Below are 25,723 nucleotides of genomic sequence, written 5' to 3' on the forward strand. Positions count from 1 at the left end.
ACCCTACCCTCTGGCAGTGGGAAGCCATTCCCCCTTGCCTTATCACTTCATGTCCTGGTCCCCAGTCCCTCTCCAGCTCCCCTGGAGCCCCTTAAGGCACTGGAAGGGGCTCTAAGTTCTCCCCAGAGCCATCTCTTCTCTTGTCCTGCTGCCTACAGAGCAGACACCCAGCAGGTGGATGCAGCCCAGCAGACACCTGGCTGCAACTGCACAGTGCCAGCTCATGTCCCTTTGTCACCCACCAGTCCCCAAGTGCTGCTCCACAGGGATGCTCCCCATGCATTCAGCACCCAGTGACACCATCTCACATCTCCTGACACAGGAACTTTGCCACCCTCTAAGAGTGCCAGTCTCCTCTTATGTCCCACCCTGCGCTGTGGACAGAGAAGCAGTGAAGATGATCTGGGAAGATGTGTTCCCATCAGGCTGCTCTTCCTGCCTTCACCTGATATGTGGGGTCAGGTCAGGACAAGAACCTGAGCCCAGATTTTGGGGCTGACAGCACTGACATCCTCATCATGGGCAGGCTTCAGCCTTCTCTAACCCACAAACTGGAAATTCCAGTTTCCCGAGGAAAATGACTAAACTCTGTGGAGAAGCCCCAGCTCCTTGTGGGTGTATATCACCCCCTTCCCTCAGCCCACCCCACTTCGAGGTTCAATTGGATCCCCTTTGGTTTTTCTTCCATTTTCAGGGCTTTTTCTCCTTAGTGGCTCAGGTGAGATGTGTTTTCGTCACAACTGCCAGCCTGGTGACCCCTGGGGACACCAACAGTAGCCCCAAAGGCTTCTACTGCTGCACAAGAGCCCCTCTATGGAAATAACTGCTCCAGAGAGCTGGGTGGGATGCCTGTGACGGTGTGGTACCTTGATCTCAGCTTTCCCCATTTCCCTCTTTTATTTTTTTGGCATTTTCCACAGGCACACACACAACCAGCACTGGGCTCCAGGCTCTGTTCAGCAGCATTAGCTCCGGGRTGAGCTGTGCTGTGGTAAAGCCAARCCTTCTCCCACACAGCCAGGCCAGCTCCAACTTCATCCCTTTCCTTAGGACACAACCAAAACTCCAGCTCAGCCTCATCCCAACCACAAACTGCACCACGAACACGTGGCCTTTCAGCATCGAGAGAGATGTGGAAATAAACAGAATTATTTTCCCTTCTGTTTCATTTGGCATTGTTCTTTCCCYGGGGTTCAGCTGTGTTTATGCATCACCAGTGACCCGTGGCTGGGCAGAGGGTGTGTTAATTTGTATTTCTTCATCCTTCATGTAATTTTTAGCAGCATCCTCTTTTGGAAAACACAACGGCCGGGATGCAGGGTGTTGCAACGCAACGGACTTGGGATGTGTGACAATAATTCAGGTTGTTCTATGGAGATGAGCACTGCAGAAGGGTTGATGTTTCTGGATAAAGGGACAAGGTCCAAAGAGCACTGACTTGGCTCTGCCCTTTCTGGTAAAGCTCCTTCTGCTCACATGAGCCAGAGCATGGAGCTCTTGCCTTCAAAGGCAACAAGAATTTCCAGCATTGCTAAAAATTGGCTGTTTTGCTGTTCAGTCTCAGACACTGGCATTTGGGAATGGAACCAACCATGCACCCAGGCAGCAAGGTACAGGTCTGATCAGAAACTGTAGAGGGGGCTGTGTGKGTTTAGCGAGAGACAGGACCTGTTGTGTAACTAAATGTGCATTTTCTAACACAAAATTTGGCAAGACAGCTGTGTGATGGATGTTCAGGGAGGGTGTTGACTGCACCATGCAGTTCATCTGTTCTGGACTCCAAAAAGAATGGCATTTTGCTGCTGGAGGCCACCAAAGACACTTTTCCTTCCAAGGCTTCCTGTCATGGSTCGTACTCCTCAGAAAGAACCACCTTGGAGACCTGGTGGGTCCTTTGGAGATCCGGGCCTGAGCCTTCAGTGCAGTTGGCCTGGAGGACAAAGCCCAAGTGACCTGGAGGACACTGCCCTGGTGGCCTGGAGGACRCAGCCCTGTCCTGCTGTGCTTCTACCACGGGGCACCTCCAAGGAAAGCTGTGCCTTGGAAGAGTTTCTTCTCCATGGGCTTGGCCACAGGAGGCAAAGCTTTCAAAGGAGCACCCACGAGAGAGTGGAATCCATTATGGTGAAAGGAGCACCCACATCAGGAGGAGGGTGGAATCCATCGTGGTGAAAGGTAGGATTTGGTAGCACCCAGAGGAGGTGTAGAAGCAGCACTGCATGACTGGAATGGACATCTGGAAATGCAGGAGGCTGCTGGAATTCAGGAGGTGTTGCAATCCAAGCCTCTTCCTTCACCCCTGGATTTGCCCTGATGCCATCTGGGAGAGCAAGGGAAAGAGATGTGGAGTGAAAAGCACATCACAGCCATTCCCTCGGCAGATGGAGAAGGCACTGGGATGCAGTGTGTGTGAGTGGTGGGTTGTCCATGGAGAAAGGTCTGGGAACCACATGCAGAAGGCAAAGATAGTTTGGGCTCTTCCAGCAACTGCTCTGSTGCCATTTGAGTGGCTCCTTTATGTTTTCCAAGCTTTCTTCTGCRCTTCCCCCTTAATCTGTCATGTGGTAAAAGTAACTTTTTTGGCTCTGGGTAGCGCTGTAACTACTTATGGAGTCAATATGTCCAAGCATTTTCACCAATAGTTGTGTGCTCAGGTGTCTTTGATGTTTCCACAGCAGCTGCAATTTCTCAATATGTCTGTTAGGAGAGGCATTTTGGGGCAAATCAACAAAAGGCTCTGGGAGAACCATGTGGGACSGTCTCCTGCAAGTGCCTCTTCTTCCCATGGATGGGATCAGTGAGATCCACGGGAGGCTGGGGATGATTTCAGTGGTATCTAGTGAAGGAAGACCTTGGAAGGCCACAGCTTGCTGGAGTAAATACAGATGGGAGATCTTTTAAAAGGGAAGGTTTGAGGTGGGAAAACGCTGCAGTGGGTTTGGAGATGCTCTGGACACCACAAATTTTGTTCTTCTGGGAATGCAGGGGGAGAAGAGATGAGAATGAGGCACTGACCATGCTGAAGGCAGTGCTGCAGATGGTGCTGAAATAACCAGGAGTGCCCTCAATCAGTCACGGGCAGGGTGGGCTCCCGGCACCACGGTCGAGGTGGTCATTGCCTGAGGGTCTCCACCTTCCCCAGGGCACTTTGTAGAGGCAAATCCTTGATGTGTCCTGGGCTTCCACCTGAATGAAGCCATTCGGGGCACCACCACCCACCTGGAGGTCACTTTGCCCCGAGCCTGCTGGGAGAAGGGACAAGAGCCAGCCCAGGTGCTTCCAGTCAACCTGCAGCCGTGTAGACAGTGAAGGATACCGGAGAGGTGCAGGAGATCCAGGAGATCCTCCCTTAAAGGGAGACTCATGCTCTGTAAAGCAAACCGCCCAGCTGGGCTTCCAGCTTGAAGCTTGTGTTGGGTGGACTGGCCCTAGGAGTGGTCTGGGGATGCTGATAGGGATAGAGAATGGGCTGGTGTGGCCCAGGGAATTCTCGGTTTGTGTGCATGTGCCAAAGGCTGAAGCTGGGCTTGTACCTGGCAGCAGAGATGGGGACAYGGAGGCTGGGACAGCATCACAAAGGCTGCCCCTCACAAGCCAAACCATGCCCCACCGGCCCTGGCTGCAGGGGACAGGCCAGGAGGGACACAATGGGATGGAGAAGGTTTGAGAATGGTGATGCTAATCTCAGCACTTCTTCCCAGGTTCATCCCAAAAACTAACCAAAAGTGCAGCTCGATGCTTCCTTATGCCTGCAGGGCACTTACCGAGCTGTCTGCTCACTGCTGTCGGCTTTCTTTGCCAGATCATGTGTCGGAATCATTTACTGCATTTCAACCCCTCTGCCATCGCCAGGAGCACGCCGGGGAGCGGGCAGGCACTCGGTGCCGTGAGCCAAGGGGCAATGGGCACCTCGGCACCAGTTACTGGCAAACGCACAAAACTCGGCGCTGGCTCCAGCAGGGACTTTCTGGGATTAGTTCTGGGCAAGGCAGGGGGTGGGCAGCACAAAGAAAATCGCCCCTCCTGCGGCGTTTCAGCCCGCAGGAGAATTCAAATGTCAAAACTTGGGAATTTTCCATCTGAAGCCCCTTGTAAAATGCAGAGCGTTCGGCCTGCTCTGGCTCCCGCCTGCGGAAGGGTTCAGTGCCAAAGTGAAAGGCTTCCTAAAAAAAATGGGCTGATCCGGGGAGGGGGGCGATTTAGGAGCTATTGAGAAACAAGGAAGGACAAACAGTGTTAGGTCATTGCTTCTGCAAACACGGCCAAGGCTGTTCCTCTATAAAAGGGGCAGAAAGCGGTTCCAGAGCCATCACAGACTGGGAGGGGACAGTCTGTGACCAAGGCTGCTGCTCCCCCTCCTCGGCACCCGACCCCTGCTCAAGCATGAAACTCGCTCTCTTGGCTGCGCTGTCCTTCGGGATAGTGGGTAAGTGCCTGCTGAGAGCAGATTTGGGGAAGGAAGTCCAAACCTCCGCCGAGCCCGGGCTTCCCCGAGCTTTGAGAGCGGCAGCGATGCCAGAGCGGGGGAGCTGCTGCGGACACGGGACACGGAGCGGTGCTGCCTTTGGCAGCCGYGGATCTGTCACGGAGGGCGGTGTTTGGAGTGTCACCGGCCAGCCCGTGGGGTGGAGGGGACTGCGGCTCCCCGCACTGCCCGTGCCCACCCTGCACAGAGGAGAGAGGGAGGGATGCTCCGCTCCTTCCTCCGCGGAGGGGAATGCTTGGGACAGGCTCCGCGCTCCTGCTGTCACGGGGCGAGAGGAAAAACCATCCTCGGGCTGACTGCTGTGCTGGGACAGCAGCACGGGCTCGGCCAGGGGCAGGAATCACGGCAAAGGCTGCCTGCCCAGCTTGTTTGGTTAAACCTGAGGGCAGTGACAGTAAAATAGAGCTTAAATAATGAAAGACTCGGTGTGCTTGCCCCTCTGCTCCAGCGCTGCTCTGTCCTGCTGCTGCAGCTGCACTTTGCTCGGGTTCCTGGGTGTGTTGTGCCAACTTTGTGCTGCTGCAGAGCTGGCTCTGCTTGGAGGGATTCTTTCCTCTCTGTTCACAGCTCTGGCAGGCAACAGGCAGGTAGGGAAAGAGGGATSCCCTTCCTGGAGGAGGCAGCCGGGYTCTGATGCCCCACAAAGTGTGGTGGTGATTAATGCCCCCTGGTAGGAAGTGCTCTGGCATCACGAAGTCCTTCAGCATCTCTGCTGGATATTGGCATGCAAAGATGTTTTTTAATGGTTCCTCCTCTTCCTCCCCTGCATGGAAAGAGACAAGAGGTCACCCAAAAGCTCGGTGGCAATGGCCAGGGTGCTCAGGCTCCCATTACCTTCCCAGTGTGACTCCCACAGGAAGTCCCCATGCAGCCTTTGCCCCAGGAAGGATGGWTAAGGTGACCTTGGCTTTGTGCCGCCAATACATGAAAAATGTGTGATGAACTTAAAAAACATATTTAAAAAAGGTGATGGCCATAGGAATTGAGGTTAAGGATTCTCCCTGTGGCCAAATTCAGCACCTCCATTGTGGGGCCCAAAAATCAGGTAAAGAGAGGGTATATCTGAGATGAAAGAGGAAATGGAAACGGCCCAGGTTAATCTGGAGGAGTTTGGATGAAATGTGCCATCAAGAGTTTGGGGGGAGAGAGTGGTGCAGGCCTCTTGGTCTGCACAGCCCTGACAGGCAGAGTCAGAGTGAAGTGTCATCATACGCTGGCTGGATCATTGAGCTGCAGGTTTCCAGCATTTTTGGGGTTCAGATTTCAGGAGGAGGCATAAATCTGCATGGTTTGCTTTGCTCTGGTCCCCCAGAGCAGCCATTCAGCTGCCTTTGCAGGCTGGGGAGCTCATGGAAAGGCTGTGGTGGTGCTGTGGCATTGCTCATGGGTGATAATGGAGGAAGTGGGACACGGAGACACTCTAATAGATTGGATCATTCAGCTGCCAAGGAGGTGAGAGGGGCAGTGTATTGCACACAGCCTGCCCAGCTCAGAGCTGTTCCTCCTCCAGGGTTATTGGCACAGGCACTGCCTCGGTGCTCCAACTGTTYTCTCCGGTTTTGCCAAGGCTTGAGCTTGATTTCTATTGAAGTGTGGGGATTTGTTCTCCTAATCCCACGGATGCTGCTTTGAGTCCAGGCTGCTTGAATCATGATAGTCCAGGGACACGAATGATCACCCCAGATGTTCCTCATGGTGTCCACATCAGGCAAGAAAGAAAGGAAGGACCTTCCTGCCTGATTTGGGAGATTYTGCACATGGTCATCACCCCAGGCCGTGACCACAGGGCACTTGTGACACTGTGCTCACAGAGATGCTGTTTCTCTCCAATTAAAACCTTTCTACCTCTATTAATTCTTGGTTCTTTCTACAGCTCTGTGTTTTGCTGCTCCTCAAAAGCCAAGCATCAGGTGGTGCACGATATCCTCRGCAGAAGAGAGGAAATGCAACAGCCTGAGGGACCACATGCAGCAGGAGAACTTTGCGTTCAGCTGCCTGCAGAAAGCATCCTACCTGGACTGCATAAAGGCCATTTCGGTGAGTGGGCAGCAAATTCCTGGGCTGGCATGTCTCAGCAGCCTGTTGCACTTGGAGATGGAGTTTCCTTTCAGTCACTGGCTGTTAGCTGTGATYYCCCCCAGGAGAGACCCTGGGAAGCRCTTTTYCTGCTCTTTGTTAATTGATAAATCTCTTTGTTGTTTAGAATAAYGAAGCAGATGCCATCAGCTTGGATGGAGGTCAGGTTTTTGAGGCAGGCCTTGCTCCCTACCTGCTGAAGCCCATCGCTGCCGAGGTCTATGAGCACAGTGAAGGTAYATTTCCATGCAAGATTTTTAAGCCAAGTGGTGCTACCAAACTGAGAGTGTAAAGGCCAAACTTCCCACGCAGGGCTCCCACATTATTTTGGTTGGAAATCCAAAATACTGCCCCTGGCTTCCAGCTCCCAGAGGRGATGGGGTGAGGGGCAGTTCAGCAYGATGGGAATCATCACCCACAGCCMCAGGAGCCAGTGCCCCRTTATTGGTCATCTCCTGCAGAGAAGGTGTCTGATCCCACGAGCAGAAATCCTCCTGAAGCATGGCATAAAAATGGCACTGGTCCCAGAGATCTTGCACATTCAGTGGCCTTGAACTGTGTGGGCAAAACACCGAGCTAGGAGGCCCAGAGGAGTTGTGTGATTTCCTGTGTGGTCATCAAGACAAAAAAAAAAATAATTGGAGAGGCAACAGCATTAATAGTGGTTGGGAAGGACACCCAGGTGAGATCACTGGGGCAAGAAATACAGGCATTTCCCAGGAAAAAAGGAAGAGAAGCATTAAAAGAGCTCTTCTGAATTAGATCCATGGCTCCATCCCTACTCACTCACTGTACCTTCATCTCTGMCAGCTTTCTCCTGAGAGCCAAACAGATGCTACCTCCCAGCACATCTAAAGCTCCCAATCTCTTTTGTCCTCTTCCCTGTGATGCCTTAASAACCCTAGAAATAAAACAATATGTTTTCAAAGTAGTATTAATATAGGAGAAAATATAAAAACTGACCTTTATTTGGAGGCCTCCAGGAGCAGATATGGAAGAATGTCCATAAAAGCCCACCCCCTACAGGATGAACACAGTTTTTTAAGCTTGGCAAATTAGCATATCTGACAAGAATTCCCAATTAGAAGCACAGATTATGTAATTCCCCCTCCTGGTTCAACGCTTTCTGGAGCCCTACCTTGGTAGAGGCTGTACTTTGTGTGTGAAAATGTGTCTGTTTCTTAACGTTGGTAGCCAGGGAGAACCAAGATAGGATAGGGGATCYTGGAATGTGTTTGRTCTTTCTARCTGGGGAAAAGGGTAGGGAAAATTTCTAGGAAGGCTATAAATACATGTGTGAAGAATACAGGGAATATATAAAAGAAAAAMGGCAAAAATCATTCTGACATCACCTGGAGTTCAGCCAATTTGTACTGTATGTTCAGGAACAAAGCAACAYGGCAGAGTCATTCCCGATGTGGTAGCTAAGAAAAAGAGATATTAAAAAGATATTAAAAGGAAGGCTGAGGTCTCCACTGCCCCCAAAGTCAGTCATTGTATCCATACATAGTGTGTGACAGACTGGGTAAAATTCTAAAAGCTAAATACRGAGTTTCAGTCTCACAAGGCATCAGTGGAAAATGGTTTGGAGAAGACACTTGCCAAAGGAGATTTGACAAAAAGTTGTGTTTAAGTTCCTTAAAAAACTATGGCGCCTTGAATGTGAGGGTATTTCCAGGTCATTTACTGTAACATGCAGCATTGGTTCAATATTGGCAGCATAGCCCAAGAAAATGAGAAAATGAGAACAGTAATTGTTCAAACAAATTGCTGATTGGTTGGAAGTGCAGCACTRTGTTCCCTGAAATTGGGGGTTCAGCAGGATTTGAAATATTCCTAAGTCCCGTTTTCTCATTCTTTATTCCTTTTTCCTGCACCGCAGGCTCCACCACCAGCTACTACGCCGTGGCCGTTGCGAAGAAAGGAACAGACGTCACGATAGATAACCTGAAGGGCAAGACCTCCTGCCACACRGGCCTGGGCAGGTCTGCTGGCTGGGTCATCCCCATCGGGGTGCTCACCCACCGCGGGGACATCGAGTGGGACGGCAAAGACTCAGGCTCCATCGAGCAAGGTGAGGGGGCACGGTGAGATCGCAGAGGGAGCTCAGCCAGGGCTGTGTTATGGTGAAAGGGATGTACTCCAATCATCTCTGGGGCACTGACATTCCTTGTGCATCCTCTCCCTTCCCAGTCCTCCCAAAAGTGAATTTTTGCCTAACTGCTGCTTCTCATCCACAGCCGTGGCCAACTTCTTCTCTGCCAGCTGCGTTCCTGGTGCCACCACTGAGCCCAAACTGTACCGTCAGTGCAAGGGGGATGCCAAGACCAAAATGTCCCGCACAGGACCTTATTCTGGATATTCTGGGGCTTTYCAGTGAGTGAGAGTTATTTTTCCTTTGGGGAAACATTCTAGCTGTAAAATATGCAAGTTTTTGCTACACCAGGGAGGGCTGTGTTGGAATCAGGGGTGCTGAGGAGACTGAATTACTTCTCTGCCATGACAATTTCCTCCCTTCCAGGTTGGCTTTTTGTGGGAAGATCATTGGTCTATGGCTGCAGTTTAGGCCAAAAACAATTTGGAGTCACAATGTCTGTTTTTCTAACTTCTGTTCTGTTCCTCCCACCTGCAGCTGTCTGAAAGAAGGGAAAGGAGACGTGGCTTTTGTGAAACACACAACTGTTCAAGGTATGCCTGTAAGATCYCTCATTTCTCCTCTTTCTCGTCCCACCTCTCCCTTCCACTCCACCCTGCAATTCATCAACACTGTGCAGCTTTCATTCCTCTCCGGGCTGGCCCAAACCCCTTTTTCATCTCTTGAGAAAAGTTTTGCATGTTGTGGACTGACTCATGCTTGTTATTGAGAAATAGGGTTATGGTGGGTCCACTGTTTCTTCTCTGAGGCTCTTTGCAGTTGGAAAACCTTTTTGGTGCTGTATCTCAGAGCCAATGTCAGCAACTGAGCATGTCACCCTTCCCTYTGGGTGGGATTTTGGAGGGAATTGAGCCCAAGCAACAGTTCAGTAACTCTGGAGACCATGGATGGCCTGGCACGCCCAAGACCTGCAGCGAGCTCAGTGGAGGGTCACCAAGGCRGTCATGGGGCAGGGACAAGTGTCCTGCAAGGAAGGGCTCTGTGGGGTGGGCTTCATCAGCCTGGGGACCAGATCCAGGGGGAATTATTTACCCCTTGAGGACAGTGAGGTACTAGGATAGGTTGCCCAGGATAGCTATGCATGTGCACTCTCTATGCTTAAAGGGTTTCAGGATCTCCCTGGAACATCCTGGTCTGTCCCTGCCTTGAGCAGGGATCTTCAAAGGCCCCTTCCCACTTGAATTCTCCTGTAACCTTGTGATTTCAGTCCTGGGCTTTGTCTTCAGCCTCARCATSAGTCACCTACTGGCCTTCACAGACYATGTGCAGCTCCTGACCTGYCCAATCAATTTTTATGTTGTTTACAAATCTATTTGTATCCCTTTGTGCATAAATCCAATCCTCGTACTGTTGGGTATTTATGGCMGAGGCAGAGGGGATCTCTCTTCCAAAAGCATTGTCTTCACGTGCTCACAATGACCCCATTGCAAGGGGGGTGCCTGCAACCTGTCTATTGCAAAGAATTCCCACCTGAGCTTCAGCAGAATTAAATTAATCACAAAGCCTCYCCAAACTGGCTTTTCTGTTTCCATRGTGATGCAACTCATGGTTCCTTCCTTCCTGCAGAAAATGCCCCAGCTGAGAAGGAYGAGTACGAGCTCCTGTGTCTGGATGGCACACGCCAGCCCGTGGACAACTACAAGRCCTGTCACTGGGCCAGGGTTCCTGCTCATGCTGTTGTGGCTCGTGATGACAGCAAGGTCAACGACATCTGGAACTTCCTCTCCAAAGCACAGGTATCACCAAGCTCTCCTTTCCTTCCTCTGGCACYCTCTGTCTTCTGGCTTTGATTGCTCTCTCCAGCTTTCCAAGAGTTTTGGTGTGGTCATTTGCTGATTTTTTTTCCCTTGTGGCAGGAAAAATTCGGCGTGGGCACAACCAGCAGCTTCCACCTCTTTGGGCCACCTGGCAAGAAGGACCCAGGCCTCAAAGACTTGCTTTTCAAAGACTCTGCAGTACAGCTGAAGCAAATYCCATCGCTGATGGATGCCCAGCTCTACCTGGGCTTTGAGTATTACAGCGCTGTCCAGAGCCTCCAGAAAGGTAGGCAGGACATCAAACACTGCTGTCATGTCACTTGGCATTGGCAAATGAATCTGGGAAAAAAAAAGTGATTTTTTTCAGACACAGACTGTATTGTCTGCAAAATATTTCCTGTGAAATCACAGAACCTTCACAAACTTCACTTACAGCAACAAAAGGAATTCGTTGTRTCCAAACCCAAAATAGTGTCATCACCACACTGACAAATGTGGAAAATCTACACAAACTCCACACCAGTTATTCAGCTGGCAGTAGAGATTGGGCATGGTCAAAACTGCTGCTTAAGAAAGCCATTTATAGGATGTAAAAAGATGYAACATCCCAGTCCAGACATTGAGGGAAACAGTGTCCTTTATTTCCATCTAGACTTATCAAGCATTTTCTGAGAGTTCCTGATAGCTTTCTGAGAGTCAAAAATCCCACAAATGCTCTCTGAAACCCACTTACAATTCATAGTACAATTTAACTTCATTTCTATGAAGTGGCATTAATGGAAGGGGGTGGTGAATTGACTTCACATAGCATCAAACCAGATTATTCAAGTGCTGTTTCACAGGAACATAACAGTTGTAATTTTCTAGCTCAGTCTGGTGTTGGTCTGGTCTTGGTCTCACGGCTGTCTGGACTGTGAGGAGTGCAGTAATGTGGGATATATTCCAGACAGCAATTCCAAGTACTATTAACACAGGGGCRTTTAGTGGTTGTGCTGTTTTAGCTAACAGAAATCCACCTGAATGGCTTGTGGTGTGCAGAATTTCACMTTTCTGATCTGCAAGTTGATTTTCGAGCCTTGTTCACCTCAAGAATCACCTTTTCTATTTATGCCACCCCGTGTCAGCAGTGGGTCAGTGCGTACAGGGAGTTTTGTGGCCGGGTCCCTGTGACTCAGGGACAAAAAGCAGGACCCAAACAGCCCCCAGTGCCCTGTTAGCTCGGCAGGGTTCATCCTGTTTTCCCTTTGCAGACCGCCTGGCCCCCAGCCGCAGAGGCAGCAAGGTGCAGTGGTGTGCCATCGGCAGGGATGAGAAGAAGAAATGTGACGTCTGGAGCGTGATGAGCAACGGCGAGGTGGAGTGTGTGGTGGCAGAGGATGCCAAGGAATGCATCATGAAGATCATGGTATGGCTTTTTTCCCCCTTTTCTTCTTGCTGTGAACTTCCCAGGTGCTGCTTTTACCATCTGAGCTCTGGGAAGTGCTGGCCTGGGGACGTGCAGTGTGTCATTTCTGTGCTTTTCTCTTGCAGAAAGGTGAAGCAGATGCCATCAGCTTGGACGGGGGCTTTGTCTACACTGCTGGCGTGTGTGGCTTGGTGCCAGTGGTGGCTGAGAGCTATGAGGGTAAGCACAGCTCTGTCTCAGGGGTCAGGTGTGAGGAATGGGCTGGTGCCAAAGTGCTGGTTTCGTTCTGGGATCTTACAAAGCAGCTGCTGCGCGGCGTTCTGCAGAAATCACAGAACCACAGAATATTCTGAGTCAGAATGGACCCAYCAGGATTAAGTCCAACTCCTGGCCCTGTCCAKACACCCYARCAAYCCCACCCTGTGCATCCCTGGCAGCGCTRTCCMAAMRCTCYKGGAGCTCTGGCAGCCTCGGGGCTGTGACTATTCCCTGGGGAGCCTGGGCAGTGCCAKCACCCTCTAGGGGAAGAAYCTTTCCCTYATATCCACCCTAACACATGGTGCTCTAAGGCAACTCTGCTCACCACTGCACACCTTGTCTTTCCATGAAAGCAGAAAAGCCCTGGGGGAGCAGACATGGATAGGCTSGAATACTTCTTTGCTTTAATCAGGATACCCCTGTCATTTAGCATCAGCCTTGGTAAAACTTGGTTTTAGCTCAAAGGAGCAGCTGGAGGGTGTGCTTTGTTCTGCTGATGCACAAGGTGTTACTTGAAATGATCACTTCCACAATGGAGTCTCTCCAGAAATTAGTGAGCTCGATTMTTTTTTGGGTTTGAGATGTCTTTTATTGACTATCTTCTTCTTATCTCCTCCCACAGAAGACCACTGCAACTCAGGAGAAGAACCAGGTAATTACTGCCAACAGAGAGACAGAAAACAGTYCTGAGGGATATAAGTAGAAAAATAGATGTTAGTCATGAGTGGAGAATAAATGGCCAGTCTCTACCAAAGATTGTCCAGTGCAAATATTAGAATTTTGGGAGATAGGTTTAGCAGTCGGAGGGAAAGTTAGAGGCTGCAGAAAAATCAAGGTGAAACATATGATAGTGGCAGAGATTGGTGTGGTCACACCAGAACAGCACTGGGGCTGTGAACAGGGAAGGAGGATCTGGGATGCAGCATTAGGAAATGCTTTTTCTAGAACTGGGAAGGGGGAGAGGAGGGACGGGTTTTGTCCTTTGCTAAGGAGAGGATAAGAAATCAGGAGGGGATAAGGAATCCTCACAGGTGTSTTGCTATAGCCTTCTCACCTACCCAGGTGTCAGGTTTGGAGGGCAGCGAAATGTCAGGGATCATAATTTCCCAGGAGCATGGTAGAAGTAGATCCATCACACCTACAAACTCTTCCACCATTGCTTGCCTGGCAAAGTATTCATAAGCACARAGCAATTCTGCTGTGCTGTTCAGAGGTGCCCTTTCCCAAGTGAAGCCAATGCTCTCTCCAGAGGGATCACTGTGGGATCCTTGGGTCAGGCCTTAATTCTTCTMTATTTTCTCTTCTGAAAGGGACCTACTTTTCTGTGGCTGTTGTGAAGGCTGCAGACAAGGACATCAACTGGGACAACCTGCAGGGCAAGAAGTCGTGCCACACCGCCGTGGGGAGAACTGCTGGCTGGAACATCCCCATGGGTCTGATCCACAACAGGACAGGCAACTGCAACTTCGGTGAGTCCACTTTGGCATCTGAATCTGCTCACAAAATTGTGTTTAACCATCCTTCAGAGTTTCTCATGCCTCAAAGGCTCCCACCTGGAGGGGAAAAATGGAGAGGACTCTGTTATTTAAGGTTTCACTGAGCAAAATTTTAGGCTTTTGGTGGCTGCTTCAGAGGAAGATGTGGCACATTAGCTGCTTTGGGGGCCTTTGCTTTCTTTTCACATCTCTCCCTTTCCTTTTGCAGCAGCTCAAGAGGTATTTCCAGAAAGGGAATATGAGTTGTCCCATAGGGTGTGGAGTGGGGGTAAAGGATGAAACTCAGAAGGGATGGGAAGGGCTAAGAACAGGGGACAGCGGCTGATATTTGTTCAAGAAACTTAAAGGACTGATCTGACTGCCTGAGAATTCATTGAGAGTTATGGTCCTACAAAAATAATTTGRAAAAGTTATTGACCAAGACAAAGTAAGCATATAATTATTAAAAGGAGATCTCTAACCACATGAAGATATTAGTGTAATTAAGGTTTATTATCAGTTTCTCCATCTTCCTGCCTTCCTTTCCCACTGTTCCTTCTCCCCCAAGAGCTCTGGCATTGCTGCCAAATGCAACTCTACTGACCCATAAAGGCCATGGAAACTAGGGCTTTCTTTGCGTGAGCTTGGAATGCTTGGCAGGGAAAACATTCCTCTTTTAATGTCAAGGTAGTGCCTATTGAGCCTTAGGCCCTGCTTCATTATAGAACCACAGAACCACAGAATCACAGAATCATAGAACCACAGAATCACAGAATCACAGAATCACAGAATCACAGAATCACAGAATCACAGAATCACAGAATCACAGAATGGTTTGGGTTGGAAGGACCTTAAAGCCCATCCAGCTCCAACCTCTGCCATGGGCAGGGGCACCTTCCACTATCCCAGGTTGTTCCAAGCCCCAATGTCCAACCTGGCCTTGGACACTGCCAGGGATCCAGGGGCAGCCACAGCTTCTCTGGGCAGCAGTAACAATAATTCTCAATAATCACAGGACTCAATTTCCATGGTGAAAGCTGGACGCACACGATTTGCTGTCCACTGAATTGTGCTCCTTCTCCCAGCCCGTTTCCAGCTCCCCAGCAGGTGCTAATGTGTTATTTTCAGGGCAAGAACATGTTATTAAAGTAAAACCTAACTTCCTAGGGCAGGAAAAGTGAATTTCTCCTATTCCTGCCTCCAGATGAATACTTCAGCCAGGGCTGTGCTCCCGGGTCTCCTCCCAACTCCCGCCTCTGCCAGCTCTGCAAGGGCTCGGGCGGGGTCCCTCCGGAGAAGTGCGTGGCCAACAGCCATGAGCAGTACTAYGGCTACACTGGAGCTTTTCGGTAGGTGCTGGGGACACCCTGGGATGATCACAGAGGGCAGGTGACAGCTGAACTACAGCCTCATGTTGACACTAATTGGCTGACCTGCTCTTTTCCTCCATTACACCGCTGAAAGGACATCTCTCTGTAATATTATACAAATGACACGTGTTTTTTCTTTGCTTCCTGAGAATTGATGCAAAATCTCCCCATTCTATAACACTCATGCTCTGGTGCCTCCAGGCAAACCTGGAGAGAGGCAAGCCCTCCTGCAATGGCAGAAGTGCTCCTCTTTTAACACAAATAAGGAGTGTAAAGGCTGTGTTTCAGGTATTTTTTAAAATATTTGTGGCAGGGCTCCTAGACCTGGCTGTCCTTGAAGATGAATTGTACAGAATAAAACACAAGTCTAAATGAAATCTGTGAGAAAGGGACAGGATTGAAGCACTCACATCACTGGCCTTTTTCTACTTCCCAGGTGTCTGGTCGAGCAGGGAGATGTGGCCTTTATCAAGCATTCCATCGTTGAGGAGAACACTGATGGTACGTGGGCAGGGCTGCCTTCCCCATCCCCATTATTGCTTAAGTGGTGTTGAGGCTGATGTTGTCCTTCTACACAAGACCTCTGAATCTCCAAACCCTTTCTCGTTAAAGGCAGAAACACAGAAAGTTGGGCCAAAGATCTGAAAATGGACCAGTTTGAGCTGCTGTGCACTGACGGRGGGCGGGCCAATGTCATGGATTACAGGAGATGCAACCTGGCCAAAGTCCCTACCCACGCTGTGGTGACACGTCCTGAGAAAGCACAGCAAGTCCGTAAGATGCTGGACAAGCAGGAGGTTTGTAGCGCTGAGAGTGGAGGAAATATCGTGGGGTTGCTTTCATTTTCCCCAAGTCAGCTTGAGGTGGAAGATTTTACCTCACTGCTGCAGGGGGTGACAGCCCTGTCCCTTTCTTCCATCCCTTCCCAAGTGCTCTTTCTCCTCTGCCACCTTTCGGCAGCAGTGGGATCCCGGGAGCTGCTGCTGTGACACTACACTTATGTGACCTGAGTTTATCACCTCCTTGCTGGGCTCTGCTCTTGCTGGTGTGTTTCAGAAACTCCTGTGAGGTAACCCAGCCACAGGTGGGTCAGGCACAGCCCTGACAGCAGTGTCCCTGCACACACAAGTCCTAAAGCTGCTGGGCTGACCATAACCAGGCTAACCCCTCTCTGTTTCTCCCTGCAAAAATTAACATGGGCTCCACCATCAGGGTCTGGTGAGAGGCACTGGGGTCCTTTTGCTTCTCCTCCTGGKCAAGGCTCAGGACCTGCTGGCAGCATCTCTGCACATAGTGACATGAAATAATGGGACAAAAAAATGTGCCTTCCAGTGAAAGAGCCCTCCTCTAAGCAGACAGACAGAATGGTCAACCCTACATTTCTGGAGCTTGGCTTGTGGCTCCTCAGGCTGGTGGTGAAGAACCAGGAGCAAGAGCTAGGGCACCTTCCCACTKCCCTCCTCTTCGTGCCTTTATTTCAGAGTCTGTTTGGAGCAAAAGGAAGCAAGAACAAAGATTTCAACTTGTTTGCATACGAATCCAAGGATCTTYTGTTCAAAGACCGGACAAAGTGCCTGGTTAAGCTCCGCAATGGAATATCATACAAGGAATTCCTTGGAGAGAAATACTATGCTTCACTTGCCAGCCTCAACACCTGCAACCCATCAGGTAACTGGAAACCCCCAGAGGAARCTCTGAATTGCAGTTCCTACCTTGCAGGCATGGGCAGTTTCTCCTGGAACTGGCCTTTTAAGCAAGAGGATGCCAATATTCTTTCCTCAAAGCTCCTTGGGTGAACTGAGAACAGATTCAAATTTTATTTATTTTAAATAAATAAATAAAAGAAACTTAAAAGTTTCTTTTATTTAAAGAACAAAATACTTTTCCTCACCTTTAGAAAATATGGACTTTGAGAAATGGCCCAGAGAACCCCCCCAGATCCATCAGTGTGGGTTGAGTGGGATTTGTGATTGAAGCTCTATTTTATGTGGCATGCTGGGATTTTCCATGTGCTCATATTGTTGGCTGATGGAATAAAGTCAGGACCTGAACTTCTCCCTGTCCTTTCCTTTCCAGATCTTCTCCAGGTGTGCACCTTCCTTGAGGACAAGTAGTGAGATGGGAAGGATCCTCGAAGTGGGGGAGAAACCCTCAAGCCATGACTCCTCTGTGCCCTCAGCACTGGACACTGACCCGCCGAGGGCCCTCTGCCTTCCCTGCTTTCTCTGCCCTCCTCGGCACTCTGAAAGTGGCTCTTTGACACTTTACAATTCTCTGCTGCCAGCACAGCAAAAAATAAAATCTCAAATCTAAACTTGAGTCCTGAGGTTTTTCCAAATGATCCTTAAACCCATTCCTTTCTCAGTGCCTCTCCAGTAGGACAGACACCACCATGGCTGTTGTCACTTGTTGCTGGCCCTTAGGGAAATTTCTTGCACCATTTGCTGAAGCAAAATGGATTAAACATACCCTAGAGCCTGATTWAAAGATTTGGACTCTCTGTGCTTTTGCTTTGCCCAAATTATCCCGATGTCTCCCCAGCAGGTGATGGTTCCCCAGCGTGATTGGGACACAGGAAGGGGGAGAGTGTTTATGCCAGGGAAGCTGAAGGCTGGAGAAGGAAAAAAAAAAACAAAAAACATTCCAAACCAAAATAATTCAGTGGGTGTAAGATGGGAGGTGTGAACAGAAAGTGCTACATCTCAGATCTCAGCTGGCTGGCTCTGAGCCCCTTCCAGCAGGCAGGACTCATGGAGCACACATATGTAGTGATGGGGAGAGCCCAGATTTAAGCTTCCTTGCTGGAAAAATCTCGGATTTGATCAGAAATGTGTTTATTTTGGTCCTCTGTCTCATTTTGTGGTGCTGACTTGAAAGCAAACATGTAGTTTGTTTTGCCTGATTCTGATCCACAGTGAGAATAAAAACTCCTGCTGAGGCTCTCTGCTCCAGAGGAACAGCCGGGGGTCATCCAGGGCATCTCAATCCTGCTGTCAAGGCAGGCATGGAGGAGCTGCTGAGAACACTGAGCTCCTGGCTTTGGGGGAAAGAATACTTTATGGATGGATGGATGGATGGATGGATGGATGGATGGATGGATGGATGGATGGATGGATGGATGGATGGATGGATGGATGGATGGATGAAAGGAACCTCACATGAGGATCCCTCAAGCTGGAAGGGACCTCTGGGCATCTCCAGTCCAAGCTCCCGCTCAAGGAAAAGGATCAAACAGGATGTTCAGGGCTAGATCTCCAAGGATGATGACTCCAGAACTTCCCTGGGCAGCCTGTCCAGCCCCCAGGAGGAGGAAATTCCTCATCCAACCACCCTGAACCTGTCTCATTTCAATGTATTCCTGTTACTCTTCATCCTGCACCACTGTGGGAAGGAAGCCTGCCTCTGCTTCCCTCTGCCTGGTACCAATGGCTGTATCTTCCTGGGAGAAAACAGCCCCATGGAATGCTCAGGGTTTGGGGCTGGAAAGCTGGGAAAAGCCCTGGAGGTGCTGGTGACAGCAGCTGGACACAAGCCCGGGTGTGCCCAGGTGGGCAGGAGGGCGATGGCCCCTGGGCTGTCCCAGCCATGGTGTGAGCAGCAGGCCCAGGGCAGTGACCGTCCCTCTGTGCTGGGCACTGTGAGCCACCTCCAGCCCTGGGGACRGTTCTGAGCCCCTCATGGCAAGAGAGCCCTGGAGGGGCTGGAGCGTGTCCAGGAAAGGGAACGGAGCTGGGAAGGGTCTGGAGCACCAGGAGAGGCTGAGGGAGCTGGGAAAGGGGCTCAGCCTGGAGAAAAGGGGGATCAGGGGGGACCTTGTGGCTCTGCACAACTCCCTGACAGGAGGGGAGAGCCGGGGGGGTCGGGCTCTGCTCCAGGGAACAGGGACAGGAGGAGAGGGAACGGCTTCAGGCTGGGCCAGGGGAGGCTCAGGGGGGACATCGGGAGAACTCCTTCCCAAAAAGAGCTGTCCAGYCCTGGCACAGCTGCCTGGGATTTAAAGCACTTAGGAACATGGGTTAGTGGTGCCTTGGCAGCGCTGGGAGAACGGTTGGACTCGATGATCTCAGAGCTTTTCCAGCCTAAACCGTCCCGTGTTTCTCGGGGCTCCCCCAGCGAATCTCTGCCCTGACAGCCTCTCAGGGAAAAACTACAGCTCCCATGATCCCCCGCGCCCCGCCCTTCCCGGCGTGCCGCGGGGCCGGAAGCGGAAGTGCGGCGTGGCCACGTGTGCAGGCCATGGCGGGCGGGTTGGAGCCGCACCTGGAGGTGCTCCGGCGGGAGCTGGGTGGCCCCGCCGTGCTCTCCGTGCTCATCGCCCTCATCGTCGTCGCCGTCACCTTCTGTAAGTTGCAGAAACCTCCCTTTCCCCCCGCCCCGCGGTCTGCCGGCGGCCAGCGCTAGCCGAGCGGGCGCCAGTGCCGTCAGCCGCGGGCTCAAGTGTCCCCTTCTTTTCCCCGTCCTCCTCTGTCCCGCAGTGATCTGGCGGTTCGTGCAGGGCAGGAGGAGCAGCCGCAAGGCCGTGCTGCTGCTGGGCCTCTGCGACGCGGGGAAGACGCTGCTCTTCGCACGGGTGAGCGGGGAGCGGGGCGGGGGGCTCGGGGCGGCGCGGGGGCTGCCCGGCTCTGGGCTCTCGTACAGAGGTGACGGTGTTTCCTTCAGTTCGGTTTTTAATCTTTAAATGAAACTTTTAAAAATTGGGGTTTATAGTCTTAAGGAGGGATAGAGACCAAGTTTTATCTACCACGGAGTGTCAGAAGSAATGGTGTTTTAGTTTGAATTTGTCGTAGTAAAAGGCTTAGGGATACTTGACCTCATGTGCAGCTCCTCCAGAGGGGCAGCTCCAGTCTCTGCTGTCTGGGACCAGGGACAGCACCTGAGGGAACGGCTGGAGCTGTGCCAGGGTTGGATATCCCTTAGGATGTGCTTAGGTTGGATATACTCGAAAGGTTCTGTCCCCAGAGGGTGCTGGCACTGCCCAGGCTCCCCAGGGAATGGTCCCGGCCCCGAGGCTGCCAGAGCTCCAGGAGTGTTTGGACAGTGCTGCCAGGGATGCCCAGGGTGGGGTTGTTGGGGTGTCTGTGCAGGGCCAGGAGCTGGACTGATGATCCTGGCGAGTCCCTTCCAACCCTGGATATTCTGCTGCTGTTAAATCTATGAATGAAAGGGGCACARCCATGGTTACCCTGGTCCCAGCTGGAAAACTCTGAAGGATTTACAGGCACATTCTCTTCCTTCTTGTTTCAGTGGAGATTCACAATACAAATAGATAATTTTTTTCCTAATTACTGTTTTCTAATGAATTTGGAAAAGTAACCCCAGCAACAGTTTCCTGCAGGAAATTGAGATCAAATCTCCAATGCCCATTACCCCTGCCAGACCATTTAATTTTCTGAGTAGATGAACGGTGATGAAGAGCCTGTTTTAAGGGTTGGGAGGCTGTTTTTTTCTGAAGCCTGCCTGTTCCCCCAGCTGCTGTCGGGGAGGTACCGTGACACCCAGACCTCGATCACCGACAGCTCGGCCGTCTACAGGGTCAGCAGGGACAAGGTGAGTGCACAGCTTTGCTCCCACTTGGCTTTGGGGGTGCAGCCTCTTTCTGCTAAACCTCTCTGGATTTTCTGGTGCTGCTCAGTTTGTTCCAAGTGTAGGACGGGATTTTTTCCATGCAGTGCTTGCTAAGAAAGTAGGGAAATACTGGGATGGATCAGAGCTTGCTGATCCACAGGTTCTTTTCTCTTTTTTGTCAAGTAGTGAAACCTTTCTGACTGAAAACCACACCTGTGGGCTCAGCAGTGTGGGTTGGAGCAGGAGGGAGATTTGGGGGGATCACTGTCCTGTTGCATTGGTTTATGTCCTTGGCAGGAAATTCTGTTTCTCCTACAAAAACCTGAATTTAAAAGCTTTATCAGGTTTAAGCAGWGGCTCCGGCTGTAGTGTCAGAAAGGATTTTGTTATTTTTAGATCCTGGGCTGACACAGACCTGATGTTTTTTGGTAATTCTTTCATTTTGGGAGCCTCTTTGTGGTGTTGGATGCACATGATGGCAGGGAGAGCAGCATGCTGTCAGCACCTTAAGTGCTGGTGAATTGTGAAAGTAGAGGGTGGTTTTGTGACTTCACCTTCTCAATCATTATTAACAAATGATAATAAGGTTAAAACGTTGGTAAAAGGATGTGCAGAGCTTATTAAATTTTTTTCAATTTTTTTCCCTTTAAAATTGAGCAGACAAGTATTTGGAGGGAGTGAAGCAGTGGGATGCTAATTTTTTGCTCCTTTTTTTTTAAATCATGGACAAGGTTTCCATTAAAATCCAGGAGCAGTGGGCAGGAAGGGGGCTCCTGCAGCCTTATCTTGAGAGCAGTGACGTGGCCCTGGCTTGGCTGTTTGTTCTCTTGGCTTTGGCTCTTTCCTTGCCTGGGAAGGGCAACATTTGCAGCTTTCAGTTTAAAAAGGCATTTTTGTGTTATTCCCACCAAAGCTGTGTGTATTTAGGGAGATTTTGTGTGTGAAAACTGTAGGTTTATGTTTTGTGTTAGGGGCAGATGGGATCGTGCCTTGCAGGACACAAATCCAGTGTCAGACTGGTTTTGCCCAGTCTGTGATCCCAGGATCAGGTGGTATTAACTCCTTGTTTGTGTTCCAGAGCACAAATGTGACCTTGATCGACCTTCCAGGCCATGAGAGTTTGAGGCTGCAGTTTCTGGAGCGGTTCAAAGCTGCAGCCAGGTGAGGATGGAGGGGATTGGTGGGGGAGGAGGTGATGGGGGATAACCCARATGATGGTGCTGGGAATGCTGTTAGCTGGGCTAGTGGTGCCCCAGAGTCAAAGCTCTGCTCTGGGGTAGTTCTGGTTCATTTTTGCTTTGCCTTCATGGGATATTCTGAGTGGGAAGGGACCCACAAGGATCAYYGAGTCCCAACTCCTCACCCTGCACCAGACAATCCCAAAAATCACCCCATGAATTTCCTACTTACCTGTGCTTGTAGTGCCCCAGGAGGCAAAGCAACTGCAGCAGGGAGGTCTAGGGGGTGTGGGATATCCCTGGGGCAGACAGGGGAGGAATTCCTGCTGGAGCTGGCCACGGGGTGTATTTCAGCCAGCACCTGCTACAAACCTGTTCATGGGCTGGGTGACACCAGATGTGGAAATCCCAGGCTGCAATATTTGCAGGGGAAGGTGACTGCAGAGCTTCATCCCCATCACATGTCCTTCCCTCTTGCCCCAGAGCCATCGTGTTYGTGGTGGACAGCGTGGCCTTCCAGCGGGAGGTGAAGGACGTGGCTGAATTCCTGTACCAGGTCCTGGTGGACAGCACCGTGCTCAGGAACGCGCCCGCGCTGCTCATCGCCTGCAACAAGCAAGGTGCCSTGGGGCTGGGGCTGACCAGGGCTGTGTGACATGGCTGCTGAGCTTGGGAGTTGGCAATTCTGCAAAAGGAAAGCTGGRATTTAGGTCTGAACTTGGGTTATCCAGCAGGAGTGTTTGTAGGAGTGCCTGGGAGAGCTGCGGCCCGTGGGGTGGCTCTGAGTAAGGCAGGGGGTTTGGATGGGTTTTTGTTTCTGCTGGCTTTGTGCACAGCTGTTCCTCTGTCTCCAGGCAGCAGGATATAGGATCAACTGGAGCATAAGGAACGATCCCTACACATCTGGCATCTTCAAAGTCAAAATTAGTTGTTCAGCTGCCAAGGTTCTGTGTTTTCTCTGAAATAGCAGGAACATCCAGGCACTGGAAAAGACTCAAYTTTCAGATCCCTACAAGTTCTACAGTGAAAGTGTGGATTCCTCTGGAACAATTGGAGGTTTTGGGGCAGTATCAGATCTGGGTTTTATATTTATTTCCTGCACTAATTGAGGAATTGCCTGAGGCCTTCATGGCTCTGTGTGCCATGGGTGGAGAGTGCTGTGTGGAGCCAGGAGAGGAGGGAGTGCTGGGGCATCAAACACTGTCTTCCAAAGTATCTTCCTGCCCAGCAAGAAGGAATTAATTSCCTGCATTGTGTCAGACTTTTGGGTTGTTCCCATTCATACCTGTGATCCCAAAGCTCCAGCATCCCTTATCCTGCTGCAGGCACAGCTGTACTTGTCCTGGCGACTGCAGGGGCTGCACAGGATGAGCTGGTCTTACTTCAGGAGRAGGAACCAGGCTCTGAATTCTGACAGACAGCCCACGAGCTGATTTCATGTTCTTTTCTCTCTAGATGTCACAATGGCAAAATCAGCAAAACTCATCCAGCAGCAGCTGGAGAAAGAGCTGTAAGTATGGAATGGGATCTCAATCCCTCTGAGCTTTTCCTCTTGTCCTTTCCCTCTTACCTCAGTGCTCAGTGAGCTCCTTTGGGAAGTGTGCTCCCTGTGCAGCAGGGAACAGGCTGTTTGTCCTGGGGGTTGGCAGTGCTGGGTTTACAGCTGGGCTATGTGTGATCAGAGGGTTTTTCCACCCTGGGTGATTCCCTGAACCTATAATCCCTTTGGCCAGCAGACGGCAGCAGGGCTGTTTGTGCCGTGCCTCTTCCAGGCTGAACACCCGACCTTCTGGTTTTTACCAGAGGAGTTAGTTGTGTATTACAATATTAGAATATTCACATTCTCTAGGAAAATAAGGATGGCTTGTTCTGRTGGTGAGCATTTGCCTATTTGTGTGTAGGTTTTGGATTTCTGGGTGGTTACTCTGCCCAGTGTTTGCCGTGGGCAGATTGGGATAAGGACATCATTATCATCATCACCATCAGACTTTTGCTGTCATTTATCACAAAACAAAACCTGTTTGAACACCTCCCCTTGAGTGCCCCCCTATTCCCCTGAGCCTCTGGCCTCATGCCTTGGTGTAGCAGAGCCATGGTGCAGATGATGTTCCCATTTCCCATTTCCTGACYCTTTCCCTTCTCTCCCTGCAGCAACACCCTGCGTGTGACCCGCTCTGCAGCCCCCACCAGCCTGGATGGCTCAGGCACAGGGGGCCCTGCCCAGCTGGGCAAGAAGGGCAAGGACTTTGACTTCTCCCAGCTGCCCATGAAGGTGGAGTTTGTGGAGTGCAGCGCTCGGGGCAGCAAGGGAGAGGAGGGAGAGGCTGACTTGGAGAGCCTTGAGAAGTGGCTGGTGAAGGTGGCCTGAACAGAAACGGACAGGGCTGGGGGGCTGAAGGRAAAAAAGATGGTCTGGAGCACTCAAATCTCATCTTGATGTAAAAAGAAGAAACTTCAGCTRGAAGTCAGCACTGTGATGTCTTCCTCTGCTGCTTGTGGGCTTGGAAGCAACGTGACAGCTGCTGGTGTGATTCCCTCTGACTGTCCCTCCATGCTGCAATGTTTTTATCCTCTCCCCTGTCCCCTCACCCTTCTCTGGGCTGCTGACCCTCTGGGCTTTGCTTTTTCCTTAATCTTTAAGCTTTTCAGTTGGTAGTTGCCAAGCAAATTAAGAAGGAGTGCAGTGCCAGGTGAGTTTTGGAACTTGGGAGTTGTTTCCTGCCGTGGTTTGGACCCCTGGTGCCTCTCACAGGCACTGCCCACCTCATGGCTGGGGCTGTGGGACAGCACTGCACAGGCTCCTGGAGCTAAGCAGCCATGGAGAGTACCAAAAGCTGTTTTCCTCTTTGTCTCTGCCTTCCCATTGTTCCAGACCGCTGCAGCCCCGTTTCTGCGAGGCTGGAGGAGTGGGAAATGCCCAAAGCAGGCTGCCTGTCCTGCTTTCCTCCCTGGGCCCAGCTCTGTGCCTGTGTCTGATGATTTCCTCTCTGGATCAGCTCCTGGTAATTTTTCTTCAGCCCAGGGCTGTGTCCTGAGAGCTGGTTTCATCCTTCTCCYCCTTCCAGGCACTGCTCTCACAGCCACTTACGAGTGGCAGAGCTACAGGGGRCCATAGCATGAAAGAAGCTGTGGGATGGGCACAATTTTAGATCCATAYCTGCATCCAGGGTGAGAGCAGTCAGTGCCAGGCCTTTGCTCTGCCGGCTCCTGGCTGCAGGAAGGCTTTTCTTTGTGTGCCATTAGTCAACACTTGGGGCAAAGTGAGAGGGAAAGTCAGGGAGCTGCCAGCACGTGGGTGTGCTTCCTCCTCCTCAGGGAGATGCTCCAGGAAGAGGGGAAAGAAATGGGAGATTTTCCAAGTTTGYCTCACTGCAGAGTCCTGCTGCAGTGACATTTTCCCTTTTTTTGTGGCTTCCCCTGTTGTTTTAGGGTTGAGGGGGTGGCTGGATCCTGACAGACCCTTTCTGTAGTTTGCAGCCCCCTCTCCCCCTGGTTTGATGCCTCCTCCATCACTCATCTTTGTGTTCTGTTCCTTCTCTGGGCATTGCCAAGTGTTGGGAAGAGCAGGAGTAGCCTTCAGCAAAGCCCTGTGCCTGGAATGAACCTGATCCTTTCATTTCCAGTCTCAGGAACCATCCGGGGGCAGGAGGTGGGGAGGGTTTATATTTACCAAATGTTATATTCTTCTGTTTCCTGCAGGCACAGTCCTGCTGGAACATGTTTGTCATGCTTTGAGCTCCTGTAGCTGGAGGTCTTGGGCTGCCTGCTTCGAATCCAAAATGCTGAAGTGATTTTGGGCAAAAAATTGCCATTTCTTGGGATGGTTGTTCTTGCAAAGACACGTCTCCTTGAAAAGCAGAGGCTGAGCACCACCCTTGGCTTGAGGGGGGAAGGTATCATGAGGCCATGGTGGGTTTTTAAGTTATTCTTTTAAAATATATTCCTTAAGTAAATTCTTTTTTTGCTTAAATGTTTGTTCTCATGTCTCGCTCCAGTCT

The 25,723-nt window shown here is 50.8% G+C and overlaps 2 protein-coding genes across 2 annotated transcripts; both read left to right on the forward strand.

Annotated features, from left to right (window-relative positions):
- The first annotated feature begins 4,302 nt into the window (after nucleotides 1–4,302).
- Nucleotides 4,303–17,301, forward strand: TF (transferrin). The gene is made up of 17 exons (XM_057380985.1): nucleotides 4,303–4,426; nucleotides 6,360–6,523; nucleotides 6,690–6,798; nucleotides 8,445–8,636; nucleotides 8,803–8,938; nucleotides 9,195–9,250; nucleotides 10,284–10,453; nucleotides 10,574–10,760; nucleotides 11,725–11,879; nucleotides 12,005–12,098; nucleotides 12,760–12,789; nucleotides 13,448–13,606; nucleotides 14,817–14,961; nucleotides 15,419–15,483; nucleotides 15,595–15,779; nucleotides 16,464–16,650; nucleotides 17,059–17,301. Exons 1-17 carry the CDS (start codon nucleotides 4,384–4,386, stop codon nucleotides 17,094–17,096), a joined length of 2,115 nt encoding a protein of 704 aa, XP_057236968.1. The 5' UTR covers nucleotides 4,303–4,383; the 3' UTR covers nucleotides 17,097–17,301.
- Nucleotides 17,302–19,191: 1,890 nt separating this feature from the next.
- Nucleotides 19,192–24,227, forward strand: SRPRB (SRP receptor subunit beta). Its single transcript, XM_057380986.1, has 7 exons — nucleotides 19,192–19,324; nucleotides 19,458–19,552; nucleotides 20,452–20,529; nucleotides 21,626–21,708; nucleotides 22,209–22,345; nucleotides 23,181–23,235; nucleotides 23,877–24,227. The coding sequence occupies exons 1-7, from the start codon at nucleotides 19,219–19,221 to the stop codon at nucleotides 24,091–24,093; spliced, it is 771 nt and encodes a 256-aa protein (XP_057236969.1). The 5' UTR covers nucleotides 19,192–19,218; the 3' UTR covers nucleotides 24,094–24,227.
- The last annotated feature ends 1,496 nt before the right edge of the window (nucleotides 24,228–25,723 follow it).

This window comes from Malurus melanocephalus, unplaced genomic scaffold (assembly GCF_030028575.1).
Source record: "Malurus melanocephalus ecotype Western Australia unplaced genomic scaffold, MMel_1.1 scaffold_485, whole genome shotgun sequence".
NCBI lineage: Eukaryota > Metazoa > Chordata > Aves > Passeriformes > Maluridae > Malurus > Malurus melanocephalus.